A 26333-nucleotide genomic window follows, 5' to 3' on the forward strand; every position below is an offset into this window, starting at 1 on the left:
TCTACAGACATGCCTAGGTCACTTAAAATAACAAAACAATAAAACATAGCTGTAAGTGAAGCCAAACAAAACCCAAAATGAAATAAAATCCACTCTTCTCCATTACAACCCTACTGATGTAGCTAGCTAAAGAACTTTATTTAAAATCAACTAGCTTACATTATAAAGAACGAGCCTAGCAGCCTAACTGCATTTAAACCAGGAAATCATAAACAGAGCTAAATAAAATGTTTCATGACACCCCTGGCAGATTAACACTATGTAGGTTACTCGTTTCTGGATCAGTAGCATCAAGTAACAAAAAAAAAAAAAAAAAAAACATACTTGTACTCATACTTTGTGGGAAAAAAAAAAGATATCCATGCATCCATGCATATGTTAACTTACTTTATTACTTTGTTAATAGTACTTGCAGGTTATTAATATAGTATAGTATAGCATAGTCATTGGAAATATATTAGGTGTGAAATAAGGTGGGTCTGGGTCATGTTTCTGTCTTATTCAGTATGTTGATATTACAAATCTAATTTATGAAAAGTCGTTTTGCTATTTTGGGTATAATAATAATAATAATAATAATAATAATATTGCTTTTATGCATATAGATAGTCATATATTTTGTTACCACTATGAATATGTATACATTATTATTATTATTATTATTATTATTATTATTATTAACAATTTTTGCAGGCTGAAGTCAATTTATTTTGGCTAAAGCCAGTGCTGTGTGGCATCATAATAAAACCCATACATACAATATTTAGTGACTGTATTAGGTGTGAAAATAAGGCGGGCCTGGGTCATGTTTGTCTCTTCTTCAGTATATTGATATTACAAATCTAATTCATGGAACGCCGTTTTGTTCTTTTGGGAATTAAAATATATCCACTTTAATGACTCATGTCTACACTGTTGATGTAAAGTAATGTACAGTCATAGTGTAAATGAGGACTCTAGCTCCTCTCCTCTGGAACTGATGCTTTAGATGGTTCACTATGGCAGTGAACAGAGACCTCTAGTGGACAGAGACTGAATCTCATTTCCTGAGATCAAACCGGATTTAATTACTCCACTCTAAGAATTCTGCTGATGAACAGAATAAAGTAAACCGATAAAATGACACTTCACTATGAGGTGAGGAAATGATGTGAAACCATGTGATTACCTGTGGTGTTGATCATGCTTTTAGGTGTCGCAGAAGCCGCAGTGAAGATGTTGGGAGTGCTTCCCGAGCTCGCCATGGACGAACCGGAAGTGACCACAGTGTTAACTGCCATGCTGCCTGCTGGAGGCTTCTTAGCTGGGACTACCACACTCCTGACACAGAGAGAGAAAGAGAGAGAGAGAGAAGGAGGGAGACAGAGAGAGAGAGAGAGAGAATTGAATTTTCAAAAGACCTTTATTACAATTACTTAAACATTCTCCTATTAACAAACAAATTCATTCAACACATAAAAAAACAGGTAAAACAAGTGTGTGCATGTATACATCATCTTAAAGATACGCACTCTATGTCTTACTAGCTTCATACTGAGCTATAGCATCAAATCAAATTATGAGACAGACAGACAGAGAGAGAGAAAGACAGAGAGAGACAGACAAACAGACAGAGAGAGACAGAGAGAGAGACAGAGAGAGACAGACAAACAGAGAGAGAGAGAGACAGAGAGAGAAAGACAGAGAGAGACAGACAAACAGACAGAGAGAGACAGAGAGAGAGACAGACAAACAGAGAGAGAGAGAGAGAGAGAGACAGAGAGAGAAAGACAGAGAGAGACAGACAAACAGCAGAGAGAAACAGAGAGAGACAGAGAGAGAGACAGACAAACAGAGAGAGAGAGAGACAGAGAGAGAGACAAAAAGAGACAGAGAGAGAGAGAGAGAGAAACAGGATTAGATCTGCAATCACAGTATTGTGTGTATAATATTCCTTTAAATATTCTACTCCATATTAGAGTGTAGGTACTGGAGTGATGGCTATGTGCATCATAAGTATTTCATGCTACGTAGCCTAAAGCAAAGTAGCATGAAATACTTATGATGCACATAGCCATCACTCCAGTACCTTTTTTTTTCTTTTTCAGACTCAAACATCTACATGGTGTCCCAAAAGTATCCATTCAAAGGGGAAATTAACACTTTTTAGCAAAATGTAATATTATTTGCAAAATCTAAATAATAATAATAATAATAATAATAATAATAATTTGTTGTTGAAAATATATGCTCCTTATATAAATCTCAAGGTGATAGAACTGCTCCAAAATTACATCTGAGAGGTGCCAGAACTTTTAGGTTAGGTTGCATCATACGGTTTTCATTCTTTTCTTTTATCATTTAATCTTACTGATTACCAACGTTTTGCTGTCAATATGCAGGGCTTCCTAAATATGAACCAAAAAACTGTATGTTTTTCATTATAAACATTATATACAATGTAAATAATAATAATAATAATAATAATAATAATAATAATAATAATAATAATAATTTCAGCCATTCTTGCAGGCCGAAGTCAATTTATCAGTTCCGTTTCTGGTTTATGAGTTTTTCTTTTCGTCTCCTCGCTTGAGCGTGATGGAAATGTCACAGATGTTTGTATGAAGTTTATATGTTTGCAGGCTGAGCGCGCTAATAGAGATGTCAGGTGATGTTCACATGATGGTGCCCAGACCCAGAGGATCAGGAGCAGACGTGGAAGAAGAGTAAACATCCTGGCCTCATGCACGCATGTGCGTGTGAGAGAGATAGAGTGTGTATATGTGTGTATCAGTGTGTGTATGTGTGTAAATGCTGAACTGCTTCCCCTTTAAACCTCAGCGAACCACATTACACCAAACAAAATGTCAAAACGGGAAACCCAGACTGTAACGCCTGGTATATCCAGGGCACTGGTTCCCTGGCGCAGTCATGCATGTGTGTATTTAGGAATTAAAAAAAATATATATACATGGCAAATCTTTTGGCACTGACTAAAACACACAAACACGTTTATTTCATTTAAAAACTGGGTGCCAGTACAGTAGTCTCTTTAAATGTATGTCTATTATATAATTAGCTAGTTGTTAGTTTGGTTGTAATACACCTTTAAAATTCATTTCACATACTGTACTTCATTAGGGCCTTACGGACCTTACTGAGGTATAAAATATTCCAAGGAAACAAAAATATACCTGTAAATCCTACACCAAATATACAAAACTAAAATACACTGTAAATGCTTGTCCCTAGGTTGGTTTCTGTAACGGTATTTTTAACTTATTTTATACTCTTAGTTAGTGGATGTTACATATGTAATATATGTTTAAAAGTAATTTTAGATACATAACTCTGCCTTATGCACCTTAGTACAGAAATTTATACCTTAGTACAGAAAGATAAACGCTTGCATAAACACTTGCATATTTAAAAATATGTATTTTATTTCAATAATTAGTGGATGCTGAAGGTGTGACACACCTTTAAAATTTCTTTAAATACATTAATTAGGCCTTATGGACATTATTGAGGTATGAGGTATTTCAAGGTACATTTAGATTAAACCCTGGAGAACAAAAATAAACCTGTAAATGGTACACACACGATACAATATTGTGTATTTCAGCTACAAATGCTTATCACTAGACAATTTCTTTACTGGTACATCTTTTATACTTTTGCACAGTGAATATTTAGCATGTAAGGTAGGTTTAAAATTAATTTTAGTTAATTTTGCATCTAAGTAAAGGTATTCTACAGAGGTTGTACTTTGGGGAATAAAACTGGTACTGTTTCTGTAAATTCCACACAAAAATGAGTAAAATGTGTATTGATGAGTAAAGGTGGTATCTTAAAAGGTCTGACTTTTATATAATTATTTAGATAATGTTGAGGGTGTAATACACTTAAAAGTACATCAATTGGACCGTATAATCCTTACTGAGGTACGAGGTATTCCATGGTACATTTACATTAAACCTTGGAGAGCAAAAATGTACCTGTAAATGTGACACAAAAGATACAAGGCTGTGTATTTTAGCTACAAATGCTCGTTGCTAGGGCAATTTCTTTAATGTTCTGTCGTTTATACTTTTAGTCAGTGAATAAAAAAAAAAAATGAATGAATCTTAGGTACGTAAGTGGTCATTATGCAACCATATGCAAAACTGTCCTGGAAATCCCATATAAAACATATTAAACTCAGTTAATATTTCAGGTTTTTTTTTTTTTTCATGCAAGTATGCATACTTTATAACTTCAGTTATTGGAGTTGTATGTATTGGGATGTAATACATCTTTTAAATTCATTTTAGGTACATAATTATAGACTTATACTGTAATTAACTGATTATTGAGTGCCTGAAATGCTAATTAATCTAAAATAATTTTCAGCAATCGTGTGTGTATACGTATATTTTGTACAGTTGTTATATAATTGCATGTCCCATCAGGTGGTGCACATAATAATACGGTATACAATATAATAAGTATGCATACTTCTACCTAAATAAACAATAATACTGAAAGAAACTATTAAATGTTGACCCAGGGCAAAATATATCCTGTGCTTTAACTATTGAAGAAAATGTTAATTGACATAGAAAAGCAAAATCAGAAAAAAGTACGCAATGCCTCTTACAAGTCCCACACACTGTGGATTAGTTTTTACACCGGGCATGTTTTGTTTGCATTTGGTCTGATTGCTGCATTAGCTGAGAAAGCAGAAAAGCGAAGTTGTAATGTGCAGCATAGCAAGTGCTCAGAAACCAGGAAGGGCTAAACCGTACCATCATGTTGCGCTGATGTTCAAAGTACAAAACAGCTATTTTTGCTTGAGCAAATCACATTAAATTGACTGTCTCTAAATATAGACTGTAAACAGCTTAACCTATTAAAGCAATCTAAAATTAAACTACTTTTAATTTGCTTAAAAGACACAAAAATGTGTCCATAATTCCCCCCTCTTCAATTCTACTCATGTTTAAAAGGAGCTCACATGGCTCTCACGAGTGCCAGACAGGAGACGGTCATGAGTTAGAGCTCAACTCTTGACCCAGATATGACCCATGACAGGATTAGGTTCAGCTTGTTGTTTACACAGGTAAGTATGAGGTGTGTGTTGTGTGTGTTTGCTCATTTGTGTGTCTGTGTGATGCAGCACAGGTCTGACCGAACTGTCACCCTCTAAGCCTGTGTGTGTGTACAAGTCAAAAACCTTGGATTGTGTTGGTTAACAGAACAGACAGTGTACAGAGAGCAGACACACACATACACACACACACACAAATGACATTTGAACTGTTTTTTCCATTATACATCCTCATGTGTCTTGTTTTAAATACTGCATGCTATGTACATTGTTATTTAAGTATCGCTCTAAATAATTCAAATTATATAAATAAATCAGACGAACATTATGGTACTGCCTGCTTCAGGGAAACAAACTGGAAATTAAGAAGGGCTACATGTGTAAGTCTTGTCAAAACATGTGAAAAAATTCACTATTTATAGTAGTTTTGCGTTCCAAATCTAAAACAAATGTAAAATTCTTTTCCTCCGTCTCCGACTAAAATGTCTGACGGCCTTCCTCTTAACATTCCTCATCATCCACAATATTTTACATTCGGATATCTGTGTTTTGCAACCCAGCAACACAAAAGCCGTGATTTATTTCCCTAACGCATTCCCTGTTTATTCTACATCCACGACTTCCAGCAGGTACTTGACAGCCGGCGCTGATAATATTGGAGTGGTGTAATAAAATATGTACATGTTTTCATGAATTATCCATTAGCTAAGAGCTCATGAATGATGTATTTGACCCAACACATATTTTATTAATAGGATTTTCTTAATTGAGTTGCTTTGAATAAAGCAAGGATTAATCTCTGGATGAATATTAATACACCTCCGAGTCGATGTTGATGTGTTTCCATTGGTTTGCTACGAATGCTACGTCAATTTTCCAGACACGAATCAAATTAAGGATCTTTTTTAAAACTAGATCAGATAGAAATTAGTACCGAAGCATAATTGTGGTCTATTTGAATAATGCATCAATACACTGCGCATTGATTTAATCTCCAATCAGGGAAGTGCTTGGAGCTTGGCTTTGATTTGGATTTGTCATGCTCGAAGCCCCAGCTGCAGCTCCTGCTTCCAGGGTATTGAAGACTAATTGAAAAATGCACCTTCAGGAAAGTTCCAGAAAAGCACCGAGCCGCCCCCATCAGCTCTGCCGCATTTGAAGGCTTTTTTCCTTTTTTTTTTTTTTTTTTTGATGTTGTCACTCCAGATCTATTGTGTTTCTGACAGACAATCGAAGAGGCCTGTCGGCGGCTGGCAGCTCATTTCAGTGGCAGGTGGCAAACAATTAGACACAGCAATTTGGGCCTCGGCGGATGACATTAAAGCGTGCAGGCCTTGAGTAGTACATCGCGGCCGCGTACGACAGCCCGTGTGAAAGCATTTCAAAAATAATACACTTTGCTGCGGCGACTCATTTCATCCTGTCAGCCTTCATTAAGGGACTGAGGGCTGAGCGGGACAGGAGGGGAGAGCCGAGGGACACGGTGGAACCCTTCCGTTTAATCTGCCATCAACGCCCTGGAGACCCTCTCTAACACCCCCTCACACACACACAATACACACTCGGCACCTTTGCTATTCATCAGACACACCTCATCTGTAACCTTCAGCCTGGTTTATAATCAGACTGGGGTTACACGAGGCACTTTCCCATCTCAGTGTTCCACAAAATTTAATCGCAATTCCAAAAAGATGGCAAACGAAAATGTGAAGCGTTGTGCGAATGATTTTTAAGAGGGTCCTACATGCTCATGTGATCAAAAGAGTGAAAGCCATACACAAGTACTGAGTCATCTGGAACAATGCTATAATACTACACCATGGACTATTCTGAGTCACTTTAACCCCCAAATAGCACTGTGGGTTAAAGTACTGTTTCAGACGCTATACTTTTGAAATTTTGTGAAACTTTGGAATGGAAAAATGTCTAACGTCTAACACCAGTCTCAACATTTTTTATGCTATTATACAAATCTGACAGAAAAAAGTACAGTTTCCACTAAGTGGTTCTATAGCAGCCAGTATTATCTTATATTAGACGTTACAGCACAGAACTGTTAAATTCTCCGATGTGATTGGTCAGAAAGTGTTCTTGTGTTCTTAAACATTAGTTCTTGCTGTCATTCAAATCACAGGTTTGTATTAATGCACTTCTAATATGTCATTATTTGTATAGTAACATCTTACACAGGGGTTTGTATGGTAGACAATCTACATAATCTAAGACTAATAATCAAATGATATGTTAATGATTTCTGTCAGGAGACATCTATTAAGCATTTATGGAAGGAGTCTCCAGTGTCAGTGCTCTGTAACAGTCAGAGGTAAAGCTGTAACTTTACATTTTCCACCACAGGAAACAATGAGAGTTGTGAGGGAACGACTGTTTTTAGCTGTTATGACATTTGATTACAGGAAGTAATTCGTTTCTGCAACATTAAATGTAACCCTAAATGGATAAAAAGTATGACACGAAGATTAAAGCATTTTGGGACATGTTTTGGGACATCGTTGATTATTTTTTTCTAAAACAGCACATTGCCAAGCGTTTTCTTTCTTACTTAATACACTGTGCATTCCAATACTACTGTTTATTATTCACAGTATAATCAACTGCATTTAGAAAAGAAAAAAAAAGAAAGTGATTGGCATCAAACAATATGCAAGATTTAACCCTTTTGAGTCCCCTTTCCAAAAGCAAACAAACAAACAAATAAATAAATAAAAGTTGTATTATTATTATTATTATTATTATTATTATTATCATTATTATTATTATTATTATTATTATTATTATTATTATTATTATTACTCAATATTATCAATGTACTCTTCTGATTTTAAAGCAACACAATATTGCATTTTATTTTTAAATATCTTAACAAATTACTTCTCTCAGGTCAAACATTAGCTCTCTGATACAACAGAGCAATACTTCATTTTCAGGAATATAATAAATAATGTAAATTAAGCAAATTGTCAGGCTTTTTTCTTTTATTATCATTTAAATTACTGACTCATGTTTTGTACTCGTGTACATCTTTTCAAAATGTACGTTTCCAATCTAAATCAGTAATCACTGGCACATCGCTTTAGCATAAGACGCTTCACATTGAGTCGCATTACAGCACCCTGTCATTGATCGTTGATTAATTTCCCATAACGCCACACTCCAAGTGTTTTACTCCTTACATGTGTAAAAGCAGCTTTAAGGAGTGTTATCATTTAACCGCTTAAGATATGAACATCTGATCAAAAACATAAAAACGCTCACATTATCAGTGGCATTTCTTGTCAAACAAAATGTTTCATTAATATTTACTATGATGTAAAAGATTAGAGAACTAACGTTATCTTGGTTTATGGCAGAAGGCCAGCAGTTAGTGTGTGTATGAGTTTAGCAGCAGGCCCTAACCACTACTCTGGGATTAGCTGAGGATGAATGTTTCCCCTCGTGAAATGGAGACGGATAACTCGGAGATGTTATCTGAGCCCGGAATGTAAACACGCACCCAAAACGTTCAGCTACAATCCAAAGACCTTTTCAAACACAGAAATTCTTAGTGATAGGCAGCGCACAGGACTGACGTGACTTACGGCTTGCTTACAAATGAAAAATCATTATGGTGTTCGCCGCTGGAAAGGAATAATCCAGGTATTTATCACGGGCTGACTAATATGCATTGCACTCTGTTGTTATGTCAGAAAGTTATCACGCAATCACAGAGAGAGAGAGAGAGAGACAGAGAGAGAAAGAGAGAGATCCTCATACATTACAGAGACAGCACTAAAATCATTCATATCAGTCGGCCTTATGTAACATTAACGATACGAGGAAGAAATGAATCAGATAAAAATACAGGTTAAAGCCTTTGACAGTAATGCTAATGCTTAAATATTAGCTGTCGTCTAGTTGAGAGGAATATTGTTGATGCTCAGCATGGCTACAGCGCCTGACCACAAAGTTCATCTGAGTTTATTCCAAGCGGTGCACTTTAGTTCAGCAATTTTTTTAACCCTTTTGAGTCCAGTTTTAAGCTCGAGAGACTCACTCTAACATTTAATAACGATCTTTCTGTGAGTTGCATTGCTTTCAGGAAGCCCTGTTTTATTCAGATCAGTTTTTCACTAAAAGTAAAACAATATATACAGTACTGTGCAAAAGTCTAGGCACCCTATTTTTTTCTGCTGTTACAGATGTTTATTTTATGACTTCTGCATTATTGTGTCAGTACAGAAACATTTTAAATTTATGGTACTTTTGCAGCAAAAAAATGAAATAGTACAGCAGAATGTTTGTATGTGAGTAAAGAAAGCAACATGTTATGTAGCAGACCTTTTTAGACAGAAACATAGTGCAGGCTGCTGGAGACTGATCAGTAAAACTTACCAGTCAATTTCCTTATAAAACTGCACACATTATACCTAAGACTACTCATTCTTTTTAAAAAATATTTTTTTTAGTTTATTCACTGGTTCAGTTTATCACTGTTTACTGCTCTTATATATATATATCATTATTCATTATTATTATTATTATTATTACTCAATATTATCAATGTACTCTTTTGAGTTTAAAGCAACACAATATTGCATTTCATTTTGAAATATCCTAGCAAATTACACCTCTCAGGTCAAACTGCTGGACATAAGCATATATACAGTCTCTGATAGAAAAGAGCAATACTTCATTTTCAGGAATATAATAAATAATGTATTAATTATATAATTAATCAAATTGTATTATCATTTAAAAATATGAAACCTTGGCTCAAAAACTGAAAAATACATTTGAGAAAAACTAGAAAGAAAAATATATGCAACAAGTCGATGCGGGTAATTATTCTGCGCTCTCATGAAGGTACGTAATTATTTCAGCTTGGTGCAGTCATTAAATTGCAGAACTGGTGTGAAATCTTTTATTAATACTGGTCTTTTACTAAACACACCAAACAATGGTATCTATCTGAACTCAGCAGTATAGCATTCTGTAGAATCTCAGCAACAAAGAGTTAAATGGCAGCTTAAGCAAGTCTGAGAGGTTCAGAGTGAAACAGTGCTGTCTGTCTGCCTGGAGATCTGAATGTAACTGTGTTAACCAGTTAAATCTGGTTAAATCACACACATAATGCCATTCAACAGAATGAAGACTAAGCAACATGAAAAGACAAATAAAGAACATGACATTCTGACATGCTCTGACATCCTCGAGTCACTGCAAATCAACACCGCAGTTCTTCTGACTGATCACCTTTATCCTACGATGAAACATTTCTATCCTGATGGGCGTGGTCTCTTCCAGGATGACTCCGCCCCCATCCACAGGATACGAGGGCTCACTGAATGGTTTGATGAGGATGAAAATGATGAAAATCATACGCTATGGTCTTCACACTCACCACATCTCAACGCAATTGAACCCAAGTTCTGTACCTGTCAAATGAGTGGAACTGCATGGGCATCATGGCCTGCGTCTCCCTCTTTAACACCTGGTTTTCAGGATACGCCATTGGTTCTGGGCCGCTCTCACTGGCATCCAGAGGAGCTGCTACCAGACTCTTGAGGATCTCCTTGACGTTGATGCCCTTGTTGGATTGGCTGATGCTGGAGATGGAGGCAGCAGGCTTCAGGAGATCCGCTTCAGCCAGGTTCTCCTGGGCTTTAGCCTCTGGTGACAGGGTGCAGAGGATCCCACGCAGGCCGTCCGGTCCTCTGGAGCCGGGTTCCAGCTCGGCTCCGTTAAACACACAGGATGCAGACTCGTCCCCGAGACCAGAGTCCAAATGCGGCAGAGACACTTCAGCATGTGGCTCAGGGACCAAGGTGGGATCTTTACTGCTGTCTGGGAACGTCAGCGGGTTTTCTGTTGAAAAAAAAAAAGCACAGGCATCAAGACAATTGTAAAATAATCTGATAGTTTCATAATGTGTCACAAAAGTATGTGCACCTTTGCATGCACACAATATCCAACACTTAACAAAGTGTCCTGATATCAGAAATCAGTAGACGAGTGAATTTCCTCCACCAAGTTCATTAGGACACTTCATTGGAGTATCTGACTTATATAATCGACTCCAGAATTATTGGCACCCTTCAAAAGAATGGGCAAAAGTTGTTAAAACTTTTCTATAACAAAAAACATGCTAGCGGTTGTTAACTGGCAAGATGCAGAACTGACAATTAAATCCAAAACTTACACCTGGAGATCAGAGTTCAGTGAGTTATCAACATTTCCACTGTGAACACGCTGTAATTCAATTTCTGATCATTTATGTAGACTTATTTTCAGTCATGGATTAAATAAACAGCAGGTGAATTTTATTAATATTTAAATAAACAAATTATTATATGTGTTAACTTACTGTCTTACCATAATAATGCTAAAGTTTATGGTTTGTTAATGTTATGTAATGCAGTTTAATAATATTAGTTAATGGAAATTTAATGTAAAGCTTTACCAATTTTTTTGTTGTTTTTATTTTCATTATCTTAAATCATCTCCAGAATAGTACAGTATTGCTGACCAAATATTGTATAAATGTAAAATTTATTCATCACCAATCACCATGAGGAAATAAAACACAAAAGAGACATATGATTGTTGAAAAGTCAGGTGATAGAGATATAAAAATATATAAAGAGGTAAAAATGCCATTCAGCAAAAAAAAAAAAAAAAAAAAAAAAAAAAACAGGGCCATGGTGTGTTTTTTTTTTTAATTCAGATATCTGAAAAAGTGAAAAAAGGTCCAGGAAGATGATGCTTCTATAACAATATGATGATGCTTCTATAATATATAACAATAATGAATATTTCTGTAAATGAAAAAGCTTGATTTGCAGTACTATATTTTCTTTCTCTCTGTTTAAGGTTAAAATGAATTCCTTGAGTGTAAACAGCAAGGCTTGTGCAGATGTAATCAGACTTCACACACTCACACCCAGCTGTTTTCCAAACACTCTGCCATCCTGATGAATATTCATGGTCTGCTGCTAATGAGGCCAGTAGAACCATATGAAGCTAAAGATAATATCTAGATGCCATCTTGAGCTCAGATAGTCATCTGCTGCATAGCGTCTGAAAAGATTCTGCTGTCTTGATTTTTTTTTTTTTTTGGCCTTAAATTTATGAGGCGATGCAGCAGCCTGTATGATCCCATTCTCCTCTGCTGGATTGCCTGCCTAATGGCCACTGACAGTTAGTGCTGGAAATAGCAATGCCATCTCCTGTGTCCTCATATGCTGGCTTTGTCCATTTTTCTCTCCCTATAATGCTATGTCACACTCTCTCTTTTGCTCCCTCTGGCTCATTCCTTCTTTCCTCCACCCCTCATCTTCATGACATTCTTTGAAGCTTATTTCATCCCCACTCGTCCCTTTCAACATCTCAAAACTGAAAAAAAAACCCTTTGATAAGCCTGCAAGTCAAATTCCATCAGCCCTTTTTTAGGTGAAGTGTGACTGACACGCTCAGCCAAGTTCCTCCATGCACTCCCAAGTTCAATTCCATGCAGCATAATTAACAAGACATGTGAATTTCGAGAAAGGAGAAACGGAGGCGTCTGGTCAATGATTGAGCTTGGCTTGAGATGATGAACAGCAGAGAGAGTCAGAGAGAGACCGGTTCTCCAAAACCACATGAGAAAACCAGTATTAAACACACTAGTGCAACAGCTTTAAAACAGAAAAAGCATTAAGCTAAGAAGTAAGAAAGATGAGATTAACTAGCTAAGGACAGTGAGGCATCGTCACAGTAAATGAGAATGCTATCCTTCCCTGCCAGCAGAGGTCACTGTTTCCTAAATAGTAGTTCCCTCATTCATATCTGAGTTATTTCCTGGTTCATGCATATATAATCTTCTGCATTCTACTCAGAATTTGCAAAGTCTTGCCACTCCTCCTGCCTTGATATCACCATTAGATTGTCCATTGGCCAGTGTACTGACCATTGCCTGTCTGAATTCATTGAGATGTTAGATTATCCTTTGAATAAATCTCATGCACACGGACCGTAACTCTCTCTCTCTCTCTCTGAACTTCCACTGTTCCAGATAGCATGAGAAAATGTAAGTTTTAAGTTTTTCTATTCTCTGCATAGATGCTGTACAGAAAAACCTTTGTCGCATGTCCCTGTCAAATGTCTTAAGGCTTGGTCTGAAATTTAATGCAAGCTAATAATAATAATAATAATAATAATAATAATAATAATGAGCAGCACCTGTGCTTGTGGGAGAGTTGATTTCCTGGCGAATGCTCCTCCCTAATTGGCTGATAGCCCTGGTCGTCTCACGCTGTGGCTCCAAGATGTCTCGATACTTGGACACCATAAGGACAGAGATGAAGTAGACAACAGCCAGGGCCAGGAACTGCGCCTGCTTCCCATCATCCTATAAAACACATCACAACACATCACGCAGGACTGCAGGGAAGATATACTCTTAATCTGCATTTAATACGTTAATACGCTGCATTTAATATGTTATGTTTAATATGTTTAATATGTGTAATATGTTTAATATGTTAACTCTATATGGGTGTTTTATAGAACGCAGGATCACTTGGAGGGTTAAGCCCATAAATTAGAAAAGACTCACAGACAGTGAAGGCATTAACTGTAAAACTTAAATATGGGCTGTGTCTATAGTGCCTAATTAGAGTGATATGTAATATTGTATGGTTTTATATTTCAATTGAATTCAACCTAGAGTGCTCTAATAATATACTTTTAAAATTTTTTTAATGTTTTTAAATTCAATATCCATTTATTGATTATTGATTGAGTATTGAGTTCATTTATACAAACGTACTAACATAGTGTGTTAAACTTTTTTTTTTTTTTCTGTTTGCTAACTCCTGGGGAAGTATTATTACCTTTTATACCTTTAATATGTATTTTTCACATAGACCCTTTAAGGTATATAATTGGACCATAATTACCTTTGAGATCAAAGATTTTTAAAATACTCTATATGCACTTTTCTAAGTAAGGGGGATGCTGAGGGTACCACTCCAGTGACAAGGAATGGTACAGTTTAGTACCCTAGTTGTTACTAGTCCTTTAAGTAGTCCTTGGTAGTCCTTTATGCTCATCCACAGAATAGTAAGCCAAGAGTTTAAGGGATTATTGTATTAATAATAAAAAGCTATCAGTTTGATGTTTACTTGCATGTTTACTTCCTCTAACTTTCATATATTTCATATAAACAGTTTTTGGAGTCTCTCAGTTTTATTGACACCTTTGTTCTAAATCTGACAGATGTGTGTCTGCCTTTAAATCAGGTCTGGAGACTGAGACAGTCATGGGGAAAAAAAAGTAATTTCTTTTCTGATTGATTTGCATTATGTTTTGGACTGTTGTCTTGTTGTAGCCTATAGCCAAATTTCATTTTTAACTGTTTTTTTTTTTTTTTTTTTTGGGATAAACTGTAAATGTTTTACGGTAAGCTTAGAAAGTGTCACTTGCTTACATAAGATCAAGCCACAGAGATACATGTAGTTTAATCCGAACACACACTTTGTAAGAGAATGCATAATAAAGTGAGTGTTTTTGTTTCTGCTCCATTATCACTTACAACGTCTCGGAAGACAACGGCACGCAGACGGTTGATGTCCACATCCTGCAGGAGACGATCTGGGTCCTTAATGGGAGAAATGTTGCTGGGGAAATTCTCTATGGAAGTCTATAGCAGAACAATAATATGTGAGTATGTGAGTAAGAGAGTCAACACACTTCATCTCAGTGCAGTGAACTTTCATTAACACATTCACACTGAGGGTATAAATAGCAAGGGGCCAACTGTGTCAGACAGCTGTTTCAGGAAAAAATGTGGGCAGAAATACTGTATTTTAAGAACAGTAATAATCAATGTGCATCAATTTCAATATCTCATCGCAGTGTATTAATTACAGGTGAAGGGTTTATTATTGTTAATTTCACATGTGTGACTTGTGACTGTTTTCCTGGAAAGAAATTGTTGTTAAATCCTTAGAAAGAAAAAAGAAAGAAAGAAAGAAATTTAGTTTATGGACACCTGACCATGACATTCATATGTGCTCCACTCTTCTGGGAAGGCTTTCCAGTAGATTTGGAGCGTGATTGTGGGGATTGTTGCTCATTCAGCTACAAGAGCATTAGTGAGGTCAGGTACTGATGTTCGAAGGTGTTCAGTGGGGTTGAGGTCAGGGCTCTGTGCACGACACTCGAGTTCTTCCACTCCAACCTTCACACACCATGTCTTCATGGAGCTCGCTTTGTGCACAGGGGCATTGTCATGCTGGAACAGGTTTCAGCCTCTTAGTTCCAGTGAAGGGAAATTATAAAGCTACAGCATACTAAGACATTCTATACAATTGTGTGCTTCCAACTTTGTGGTAACAGTTTGGGGAAGAACCACATATGGGTGTGATGGTCAGGAGTGCACATCATTTTAGCCATATAGTGTATAATAGAGTAAAGAATGAAAGAATAAAATGTGAAAAAAGCTGAACAGACAAGAATAGATTAGAATAGAAATGAATGTAATAGAATAAATTAGCAATAAGTAATAGAATAGAATAAAATAAAATAGAATAGAAATTACTATACAAATAGAAGAGAATACTATAGAAAACAATGGAATAAGAAGAAAGAGATAGAATAGTAACTTCTATAGTAATACTATAGTAATGCTATAGAATAGAATAGAATAGAATAGAATACAGGAATAAGGAATATGATGAGAAAGAATAGTAACTTTTATGACATAATAGTAATACTATTATAAGAAGTAATATAATAGTAAGTAATATAGGAATAGTATAGAATTAGATTAGATTAGAATAGAATCGATGCTATGGTTGTTTGGTAAATGAATAGAGCTGAAGTCTGTTTTTAATACTCCAGTGTCACAGAGAAGACCTGATATTCACTAAGAAGAGAGACAGATAGATAGATAGAGAGAGAGAGAGAGAGAGAGAGAGAGAGGACACCTTGCTGGAGCTCTGCATGCTCTCCTGAGTTTTCACGCTGGACACACAGGACTTCATTCCCCTGTCCCTGTGACGCTGTCTGCACTCTAAACAACTCCTCACAGCCACACAACACACTGAGAGAGAGAGAGAGAGAGAGAGAGAGAGAGAGAAATGAGATATTATGCATCCTGGTGTACATGATTGTTATTTCAGTATCGTAGTCTTCGATATTGCACTGCATATAAACTTGTGAAAGCTTTAGGAAAAAAAAGCAGTCAAGACACTAAAGACACACTGATAGAGAGACAGAGGAAAAAAGACAAAGAGTGAGAGAGTGTGTATGATGAATGCAGTCTGACAATGAACAGAATAAGAATAGAAAAATAGCAGGCAGAGACTGAAGCGTGAATAAAACATTATATAACTCCTCTCAACATCATTCTAGAAACAAAACAGATAGAAATGTTGCTTATTTTCTTTAAAGTGTCAAAAAAAAAAAAAAAAAAAAACAGAGCTGTCTACAGTAATGCAGCCGCACTGTTCATGACTGGGTTTGTATATAATGTATATATCCACTATGATCTCTCTCTCTCTCTCTCACACACACACACACACACACACACACTGACTGACCAAGTCGGAGACATTGGCGCATCAGTCCTCCGGAGGACATGTTCTTCTCTGCCTCGATCTCGCTGAAGTTGAGCGAGCTGCCGAACACCAACACGTCCACCATGGACATGAGGCGTGTCAGGAAGGTCACGGCTGTGTCCGAGGACATCCCCTGTGTCGCCTCGAGCCCCTCCAACTCCGCCTGGTAGACACACACACATCCAAACACACATGCAAACAGTAAAAAGCAGTGTAAAATTCAGAGTTTAGAATCCCATACATAAACAAAACCTAAAAGGAGTTGTCACTTTATTAGGCATTTTGTATAATATACCACTAAGCCATGATTGCAAAATGGAGCTCTCATTGTGGTTAGCTTGTGGCACTCTTTTCTTCTGAGAGCCTCTGTAATGGAAAAACACTTCAGAATGAACACTCAGGAGGGTCTGGAAACACACTCTTAACACACACTCTGAACACACACTCTGAACACACTCTGCCTGGCTAGTGATTGTGCCCAGGACACTTGACCTCTCTATCAACTGCGTAATAATTTGTAAGTGACTGCACTACAGGAATATTAAACATTTCTCTCCACTGTTTGAGAGAGCAAATGAATTTACACTCTCAGAAAAAAAAAAGAAAAACTAGTAATAAACTCTACCTTGCTGGTGTTCGGCAGCTCGCTATACTTCAGCGAGATCGAGGCAGAGAAGAACATGTCCTCCAGAGGACTGATGCGAATTTTGTATAATATTTCATGTCTTTATCTAATTACCCATAATTACACTGCATACATAACAAATACTTATTTTAATAGGGCTGTAATTGTGCTGAAATAACAAACTGTAACTCTAAAATGTGAAAAAGCAAAGCTTGCAAGTTTCTGAACATCCTAGACAGGATCAGAAAAAATTCTGATAACAAGACATGAACAAATAATCAAATAATACCCAAGACAGTTGTGTGTATCATGGAATTCACTGAGTTAAAATGCAGCACCAAGACTCGGGCTCTGTCTTTATGCTCACAGTATAAAAGCAATAAGATTGCCGTGGTACTGTGTGCTATAGATAGTAACTTGGGGAAGAATGATGTATTTGTTAAAAAAAAAAGAGATGGGTCTTAAATGAACACATTATCAGCACGTGTGGTATCCAGTCAATTCATCTCCTCTATCATTATCCTTTAAAAAACACGTGACATTTTCTTAATAATGTACAATTATAATTCAAGGTGATGTTATAGCCATAGAAATAACTAGCTGGTTTATATAACTTGCAAAAAAAAACATATTCTGTAGGCTAGCACAGCATTTGTGTAGTCAAATTTCGCACCACTTTGACTATAATATAAGAAATAATTATCTCAATTCCGCAATTATATTTGATGGCTCATGTGTAATGGACAAGTCAAGTGTCTGAGTTCTTTCTTCTGATTTACATTTGCTTCAGGAAAACACCATTTTAGCTTCACATCTGCATTTAGAGTGTTTTTGTTCACAATTTGTGACTGAAGTGTGGCAGCTTTTGATTGTCACACCGCCTCTCGCACGACTATTTCATTTCTGGCCATGAAAATAGCAGCTGGGTTAGAACTGGAACAGGATTAGTGATACACCGGCGTTATACCACTAAGCCATGATTGCAAAATGGAGCTCTCATTGTGGTTAGCTTGTGGCACTCTTTTCTTCTGAGAGCCTCTGTAATGGAAAAACACTTCAGAATGAACACTCGGGAGGGTCTGGAAACACACTCTGAACACACACTCTGAACACACACTCTGAACACACTCTGACTGGCTAGTGATTGTGCCCAGGACACTTGACCTCTCTATCATCTGTGTAATAAATTTGTAAGTGACTGCACTACAGGAATATTAAACATTTCTCTCCACTGTTTGAGAGAGAAAATGAATTTACACTCTCAGAAAAAAAAAATTGTACTAAACTGTACCTTTTGTTGTCGCTTGGGTGGTACCCTAATCTTTTGTACCTTTATTATGTACTTTACCTTTTGCCTGAAAAAACAATATAAGGCTCATAAATGGATCTAACTTTTTATTATTATTATTATTATTATTATTATTATTATTAATTTTACAGTACAGATATAAAGGTACTCTACATGAACCTTTCTAGAAAAGGGTACAGTTTAGTGTAAAGTAGAGTGTAAAATGTTTTCAATGGTTCAAATAAATATAAATATATATATATTTTTTTATCCAAGACAAATTTAGACAAAAAATATAAACCTTCACTCCATCCATGGAGCTCAAAGTAGGGTCTAGGGACATTGTGCATAGCTAGGTTTGCAAATTATTTAAAAAAAAAAAAAAGGTTACAGTGATGGAATCACAACCCAATACCAATATTATCAAAGTTATTATATTTATTAATATTTTATACTTATTTGCTTGTTTGGTCACTCGAGTTGGTTTAATCCAAAAACAAGCAGAACAATGAATAATATTTTTATTAATATATCTGTAGAATTGATGAAAATTCAGGAAGAAAATCAAATGAATATTTATTTATTAATTGATTTTAACAACTGAAGGGGTCTCTAGCTGCAAAATGTTCGGGTGTTGCTGGAAACAGAACATTAAAAGCTTAAAAGTGGTACTAACCTTAGTATTCTGCATGCCCAAGAAGTGCAAAAGGAATCAAAACAAACACACAATTACCAGAATGACACATTAATAACATTAATTACGAGTAATAATAACTTAATTACCACCTATTAACTCCTTATTATAAACAGAGTAGGGACAGCATAACCCTATAACCTTTATTATAAAAGCCAAGGGAACGCAAGAGCTGTAATGTTGTCTGAATAGCACGAGATGGCGCCAGAGGCACTTACAGATGGCGAAGTGGCGGCTGAGAGCAGAGGGAGGATCCCACCACAGGCGATGATGATGTTGTCCACCATCTGTGAGATGAGGTGAATAGTGTTGTGCACAAATATGATGTTCTCATTGCTGTTCACAAAGTCCATTACTGACTTGGTTGAGTGGCTGGATGAGAGAGAGAGAGAGAGAGAGAGAGAGAGAGAGAAAGAGAGAAAGGGAGAGATATTAAAAAATCTAGAGGTCCCTCTGGAAGAACCCTTAACGTTTCTATGTAAAACTTTACAACAAAGTGTTTTGTTGTATCAGGAAGATTTTCAGAAGAAAATGACCCTTTATTATCCAATGAACCATTAAAGAACCCATGAAGAACCTTTTTCTAAGAAAGGATGTATTAACTGGGTATGTATGTAGTACAAACTGCAAATAATTGGTATTTATCTTTTTGTTATTACCTAGAACCTGTCAGCCATTTTAAATTTAGCTGAACTGTCTCAGTAATTGGTACACTCTTAGAAACAAAGAAGACTCTTGAAGGGTTCTTGAAGGGTTCATCGACTAATTAACTACTTGGAACCATTTCAGACAGACTTCTAAATTAATAGAAGTATAAATACAATGCTTAAATGAGCACCCCAAGTAAAAGGAAATTATAACATCTACATCCAACCAATTCAATTGGAATTTAATGCAATAAAATAAATACAATAAAAAGTTAGTTTTGAGTTTTCCAAACTTCAAACTCCAATCAAATTAGTTATGCTATTCCCTTATAATAATGTTGTATATTAAATTGTGTAAGAGTGTGCAGGAATGGAGGCTGACCTCCTCCACACGTGCAGGTCTGCCTCGAGAGCGAAGAGCAGATCGGTGAGTAAGCGCTGGTGCATCGGCGACCATTTGAACTCTGGGATGCGGAACATGGTGGTGCGAGGACCCGGGCTGAACTGACGCCGTTGCTCCTCACTCATGGGCATGGCCCTGAAGCCCAGGTCCACCCTCACGTCTCTGTCCATCAGTCCACCTGCTCTGCCATGGACATCCTACAAACACACAGGGATTTCTCAATCATGTACATAGACAAGCCTTTTTAAGAGCTTTATATATATATATATATATATATATATATATATATATATATATATATATATATGCACTATATTACCAAAAGTATTCGGTCACCCATCCAAATGATCAGAATCAGGTGTCCTAATCACTTGGCCTGGCCACAGATGTATAAAATCAAGCACTTAGGCATGCAGACTGTTTTTACAAACATTTGTGAAAGAATGGGCCGCTCTCAGGAGCTCAGTGAATTCCAGCGTGGAACTGTCATGGGATGCCACCTGTGCAACAAATCCAGTCGTGAAATTTCCTCGCTCCTAAATATTCCACAGTCAACTGTCAGCTTTATCATAACAAAATGGAAGAGTTTGGGAACAACAGCAACTCAGCCACGAAGTGGTAGGCCACGGAAACTGACGGAGAGGGCTCAGCGGATGCTGAAGCGCATAGTGCAAAGAGGTCGTCGACTTTCTTCACAGTCAATTGCTACAGAGCTCCAAACTTCATGTGACCTTCAGATTAGCCCAAGTACAGTACGCAGAGAGCTTCATGGAATGGGTTTCCATGGCCGAGCAGCTGCATCCAAGCCACACATCACCAAGTGCAATGCAAAGCGTCGGATGCAGTGGTGTAAAGCACGCTGCCACTGGACTCTAGAGCAGTGGAGACGCGTTCTCTGGAGGGATGAATCACGCTTTTCCATCTGGCAATCTGATGGACGAGTCTGGGTTTGGAGGTTGCCAGGAGAACGGTACATTTCGGACTGCATTGTGCCGAGTGTGAAATTTGGTGGAGGAGGAATTATGGTGTGGGGTTGTTTTTCAGGAGTTGGGCTTGGCCCCTTAGTTCCAGTGAAAGGAACTTTGAATGCTTCAGGATACCAAAACATTTTGGACAATTCCATGCTCCCAACCTTGTGGGAACAGTTTGGAGCGGGCCCCTTCCTCTTCCAACATGACTGTGCACCAGTGCACAAAGCAAGGTCCATAAAGACATGGATGACAGAGTCTGGTGTGGATGAACTTGACTGGTCCTGACCTGAACCCGATAGAACACCTTTGGGATGAATTAGAGCGGAGACTGAGAGCCAGGCCTTCTCGACCAACATCAGTGTGTGACCTTACCAATGCGCTTTTGGAAGAATGGTCAAAAATTCCTATAAACACACTCCTCAACCTTGTGGACAGCCTTCCCAGAAGAGTTGAAGCTGTAATAGCTGCAAAAGGTGGACCGACATCATATTGAACCCTATGGGTTAGGAATGGGATGGCACTTAAGTTCATATGTGAGTCAAGGCAGGTGACCGAATACTTTTGGTAATATAGTGTATATATATATTACTGAGCAAAAGTCTTAGGCATCCTATTTTTTTTGTACAAACTTTGTTTTAGATTTTTATTTTATGACTTCAGGTTAGTACAAAAACATTTTAGATTTCCAAATATTAGTTTTCCAGCACAAAATTAAATGTTACAGAAAAAAAAATGTTTGTATGTCAGTAAAGAAAGCAGCATATTATGTAAGAGACACTTTTCAGACAAAAAGACATAATGAAGGCTGTTGGGTTTTGCTGCAAAAATAAGAAGCAAGTGTGAGAGTCTTCAGAAGAACTGTGGCTGCTTCTGCAAGATGCAGTTTTTCCTTATAAAACTGCACGATTTGTACCTGAGACTACTTTTTTGTTTTTTTAAGTAAAGGGTCGTCATACAAAATATTGACTTTGTTCCATTTATTACTGTTTACTGCTCTTTATATTAATTTAATTATTTTTGGAGGCATCTTTGCTGTACAGCATTTCTTTGCATGTGCCTAACATATATATATATATATATATATATATATATATATATATATATATATATATATATATATATATATATATATATATTCCCTAATGCACTGCTGGTGAGTGTGGTTTATTTAAGGGTAGTTCTATTTGAGTTTACAATACATTTCCTATTGAGTCTATTAGATTGAATATTTTATATAGTATTAAATGTTTCACAGTATGAAGTAGTAGTACAGTTGTAGAGCAATACAACAGACATTGTTATTATTTATTTTTCCCTTTTGCCTCCTACAGAAATGTAAAATCAGACTGCTTTGGAAATAACAGTGAATTACTGCAACCATTTTGATCAAAGTGAATTGCTGCAATCATGCTGATTATAGTAATCAGAAGTTTTACAATATTATAGCCGGTTTTTATGGTTTTCAACACGAGTGCATTGAAAATCCCAATTTTCTAAAGCTGTGCTGCAATGAGCGATCCTCTCCTTTCAAGCAATGTCAACTGATCCTATCTAAAAGATAAATTGGTATGTAACACTTTATTTGCAGCTTACACACTACATAGGGCCTTCGTAACACGTTATTAAGCATTGCATGAATCTTTTACAAAGCAATACTAAAGGATTTATATAAGGTGTATGTGTCATGAGACGGGATAAAAGTTTGTATAAAGTATATTGCTTTGTCTTTATGTGAAAGCAAGAACCCTCGGTTAAATTAGTCTTTACTAGCAGCAACTGTGAAATATTGAGACATCTTCTATCAAGGTGTATATACTGTATATATTTTCTTTTAGGAACATTGAATTAAATGCTGATCCAGTGACGTTTTGGTGGTTCGTTTGCATTTAAAGCTATTATGAAGCACCAGGTCAATACAACTTCACTTCTTTATGAAGTCCATATGACAGCTAAATGAATTATTTTAATGCTCTTACACTCAAATGTGCAATTATATATAACACAGTTAATTAAAAATCATACAGTAAAAATCTTGATCTTTCAATCCATAATGATTATTAAGGCTTGTTCTCTGTTTTCTCTTCATCTAAGTTTTGACACAAGCCTTTCAGAAATTCTTCAGCATGGCTTTATTAAAGATTTATACATAGTTATGAATGTGTTTAAAGGTTCTATCCAGCTACCCTTCAAATAAAGTGTTACTATTTAGTAACATTTTACTTAAGGGCAATATTTATGAAGCTACACGACACCTATATAAGATTTTCATGACAACTGATACAATCCAACATTAACATAAATAAATGCTTATTCCGGCAATATTCATAAAGACTGCCTCTAACAATTGTCATATTTTTGTTGACATAAGGCTGTGTTATGACACTTTCTGGGCTAAATTATATTCTATGCTTGTGAAAACTGATCAGTTTCGTCCGGTCACTTAACGTTTAAGTGACATGATGTGCCAATATCAAAATTTAAGCTCCTCCTAAGGTCTGGGAACATATATTTTTACAACATTATGACAGTTTAGGTTTACAGAAAAAAAATTAATAAGGTATTCATATAAATCTTATAAGCATATAAGAAATATGAGACTATATAAATGGACTGGCATTTACATCATCATCATTATGTATCTCTGACATACCAGAAGTCTACTGAGGTACAAAATCATTTGTCATGATGTTTTAAGTTAAAAGTATTTAAAAAGTACATTTTTCACTTGACTAGGGTGTTAATTCAACTTAACATCAAAATTGACAAAAACAGGGCTCATGACAGCAAATGCCTGTTGGAATAAGACTAAATGCCATTTCATAGCAGATACCATGAAGGGTGTCATATAGCATATAGCATGTGCAGGCGTCGTATAGCTTTATGAACATCAATATCAATAAAAAAAACTTAAAGTGTTAGCTATAAATGAATACTGTATATAACTGAGGAACAAAAGGGAAGCATATGGAGGTATGGATAGGATAGTGCTGTTTCTGTACATTTCACTTGGAGCTACATGGAGGCCTGTTGTGTAGCAGTGTGGAGAAACACTCACATTGCTTTCTAAACTAATTTAATCTACTGCACCCAGACCTCTCCAAACCACTCAAATAAAATGGCAACACTCAAACACAAACAATAAACTAGAAAGCTTCTATTCCCTTAAAGGCAACCACTAGGAGCCTCTTTTAGAATACATCAAAAATCCATATGAGACATTATACTGTACATTATAACCTAAAACACTATATAAAAATCATGCATTTCCACAACGCCTTGCACTTTACGTGTGGGTCAATCCATGTGAAGGCCTCCTGACTGAACATCGCAGATACTCATCTGTACTAAAGACTGTCACGAATTGCATTATGTAAACAAACAAAAAAAAATCTCAGATGGTATGCTTGTTCATGATTAGTTGGACATGTAATGAATGTGTGTAGCCTTTTCATTAATTATCGTTATATAGTGAGTTTGTAAGACTATCAGAACTGTAAATTTGAGCAATTTCAGATGACTTAAGTTAATGAGCCTACACACATTCATTACAGCATTATGAATAAGGTTACCTTTTGAGATTTCTTTTTTTTTTTTTTTTACGTAATGCAATTTGTGACAGTTTTCCATACAGGGAATTGGAGAATTTCTCCAGTGGAGCATGGTGCCAAAGATGTAGGCATGTAAATCAGGTGCATGCAGCAATGACAAAGGAACCACTAAACCATTTTGTCTTGGTCTGGTTCTATAAAACAGTAGCAGCTGTATCTTCTGCTGTACCTGTATCTGTGTATTAAAAACAATAGTTAATGATAGTATTTAAAACACATTGTGAATTTGGGGATTCACAATTTTTTTTAGATCAGTGGAAGAACATATATATATATCATTTTTAACACCTTATAGATCAGAATGTTTGAATTCTTTAAGATATACACATAGTTGCTAAAAAAAAAAGAACAGTAATGTAATTAAAGGGTAGGAAAATCCTTAATGAAAGATCCGATGGATAATTTGTGTAAAGGATAACGAAAGATCTGATGTGGTTTAGTGTGGATATAGAGATATAGAGGGTTGCTCCAAAGCATGAAAGAATTTTTTGAGCCATAAATTAGCAAATATGCAACTGTTGATCTTCTATTTTCAAAGTATTAGAAGACATCTTATACTACACAGTGATCCCTGTGATCCCTCTGACGATGTATCTCACAGGAATAGTTCAAAAGCATTGACTTATGGAACTTTGTAACTTTTTATGTAGCACTCATTTTTACAGTAAAATTAGGGTCACGCCCCATTTTTAAAATCTCAGAAACTAATGCAGACACAAGCCTGAAATTTTGTACACTATTTATTAGGAGTAGTGACATTGTTTTCAGAAAAAATGAAGCAAAATGTAGATAGTCAATCAGGACATTTTTACAGCTGTTTTTAAAAATCTGGTGATTTGAGGTAGCTTTATATACTGGGTATATATATATATATATATATATATATATATATATATATATATAATTATAATAGATTTCAGCTATGTGCTAGTAATGCCTTGTAGGGCTGGGCAACATGATTACATATTATCATCAGTGTCATGATATCATAACATCATGATACTTTTTGTTACTCATTATAAAGTAACTGACTGCACACTGAAAACTATTTTTGTATAGTGTTTATCCAACAAATGAAGTAATGTGTCTTCGGTTCTCACTTAAAGCACAGCCTGTAAGTTTCATTCATTAGCCAACTTTCACTAGCAGGCAGACATAATGTTAGCAGACAGGTGAGCAAATAATACTTCTAAATGAAAGATTTCTACTGCCTATGAACTCCAATTCCTTTCCCAGGATCCCCAGCTTCCAGCCACACCCACTTCCCTCACCTCTGCCGGTCACCGTCATTCCAATTCCCCGGCTTACTAACCACACTCAACAGTATTATTAGCTTCAGTGTATATTTACTCTTTTCAGACCATTTCTTTGCTAAGTGCAGTTTGTACCTTCTGCCTACAATTCAAATGCTTTTATCATTTGCCTTTCG

At 36.2% G+C, this 26333-nt stretch overlaps 1 protein-coding gene across 4 annotated transcripts in view; it reads right to left on the reverse strand.

Moving 5' to 3' along the window:
- nbeab (neurobeachin b) overlaps nucleotides 1–26333 on the reverse strand; it is a 344194-nt gene that overhangs the window by 185082 nt on the left and 132779 nt on the right. For all 4 annotated transcript variants that reach the window (XM_026934784.3, XM_034310661.2, XM_053239985.1 and 1 more), the window contains exons 23-30: nucleotides 20305–20522; nucleotides 19494–19647; nucleotides 16651–16831; nucleotides 16036–16151; nucleotides 14640–14747; nucleotides 13286–13454; nucleotides 10504–10933; nucleotides 1169–1320 (exon numbers count right to left, since the gene is read on the reverse strand). In XM_026934784.3, the coding sequence (XP_026790585.2) occupies nucleotides 1169–1320; nucleotides 10504–10933; nucleotides 13286–13454; nucleotides 14640–14747; nucleotides 16036–16151; nucleotides 16651–16831; nucleotides 19494–19647; nucleotides 20305–20522 (1528 nt within the window). The remainder of the gene's footprint in view (nucleotides 1–1168; nucleotides 1321–10503; nucleotides 10934–13285; nucleotides 13455–14639; nucleotides 14748–16035; nucleotides 16152–16650; nucleotides 16832–19493; nucleotides 19648–20304; nucleotides 20523–26333) is intronic.

Source organism: Pangasianodon hypophthalmus, chromosome 14, assembly GCF_027358585.1.
Source record: "Pangasianodon hypophthalmus isolate fPanHyp1 chromosome 14, fPanHyp1.pri, whole genome shotgun sequence".
Taxonomy (NCBI): domain Eukaryota; kingdom Metazoa; phylum Chordata; class Actinopteri; order Siluriformes; family Pangasiidae; genus Pangasianodon; species Pangasianodon hypophthalmus.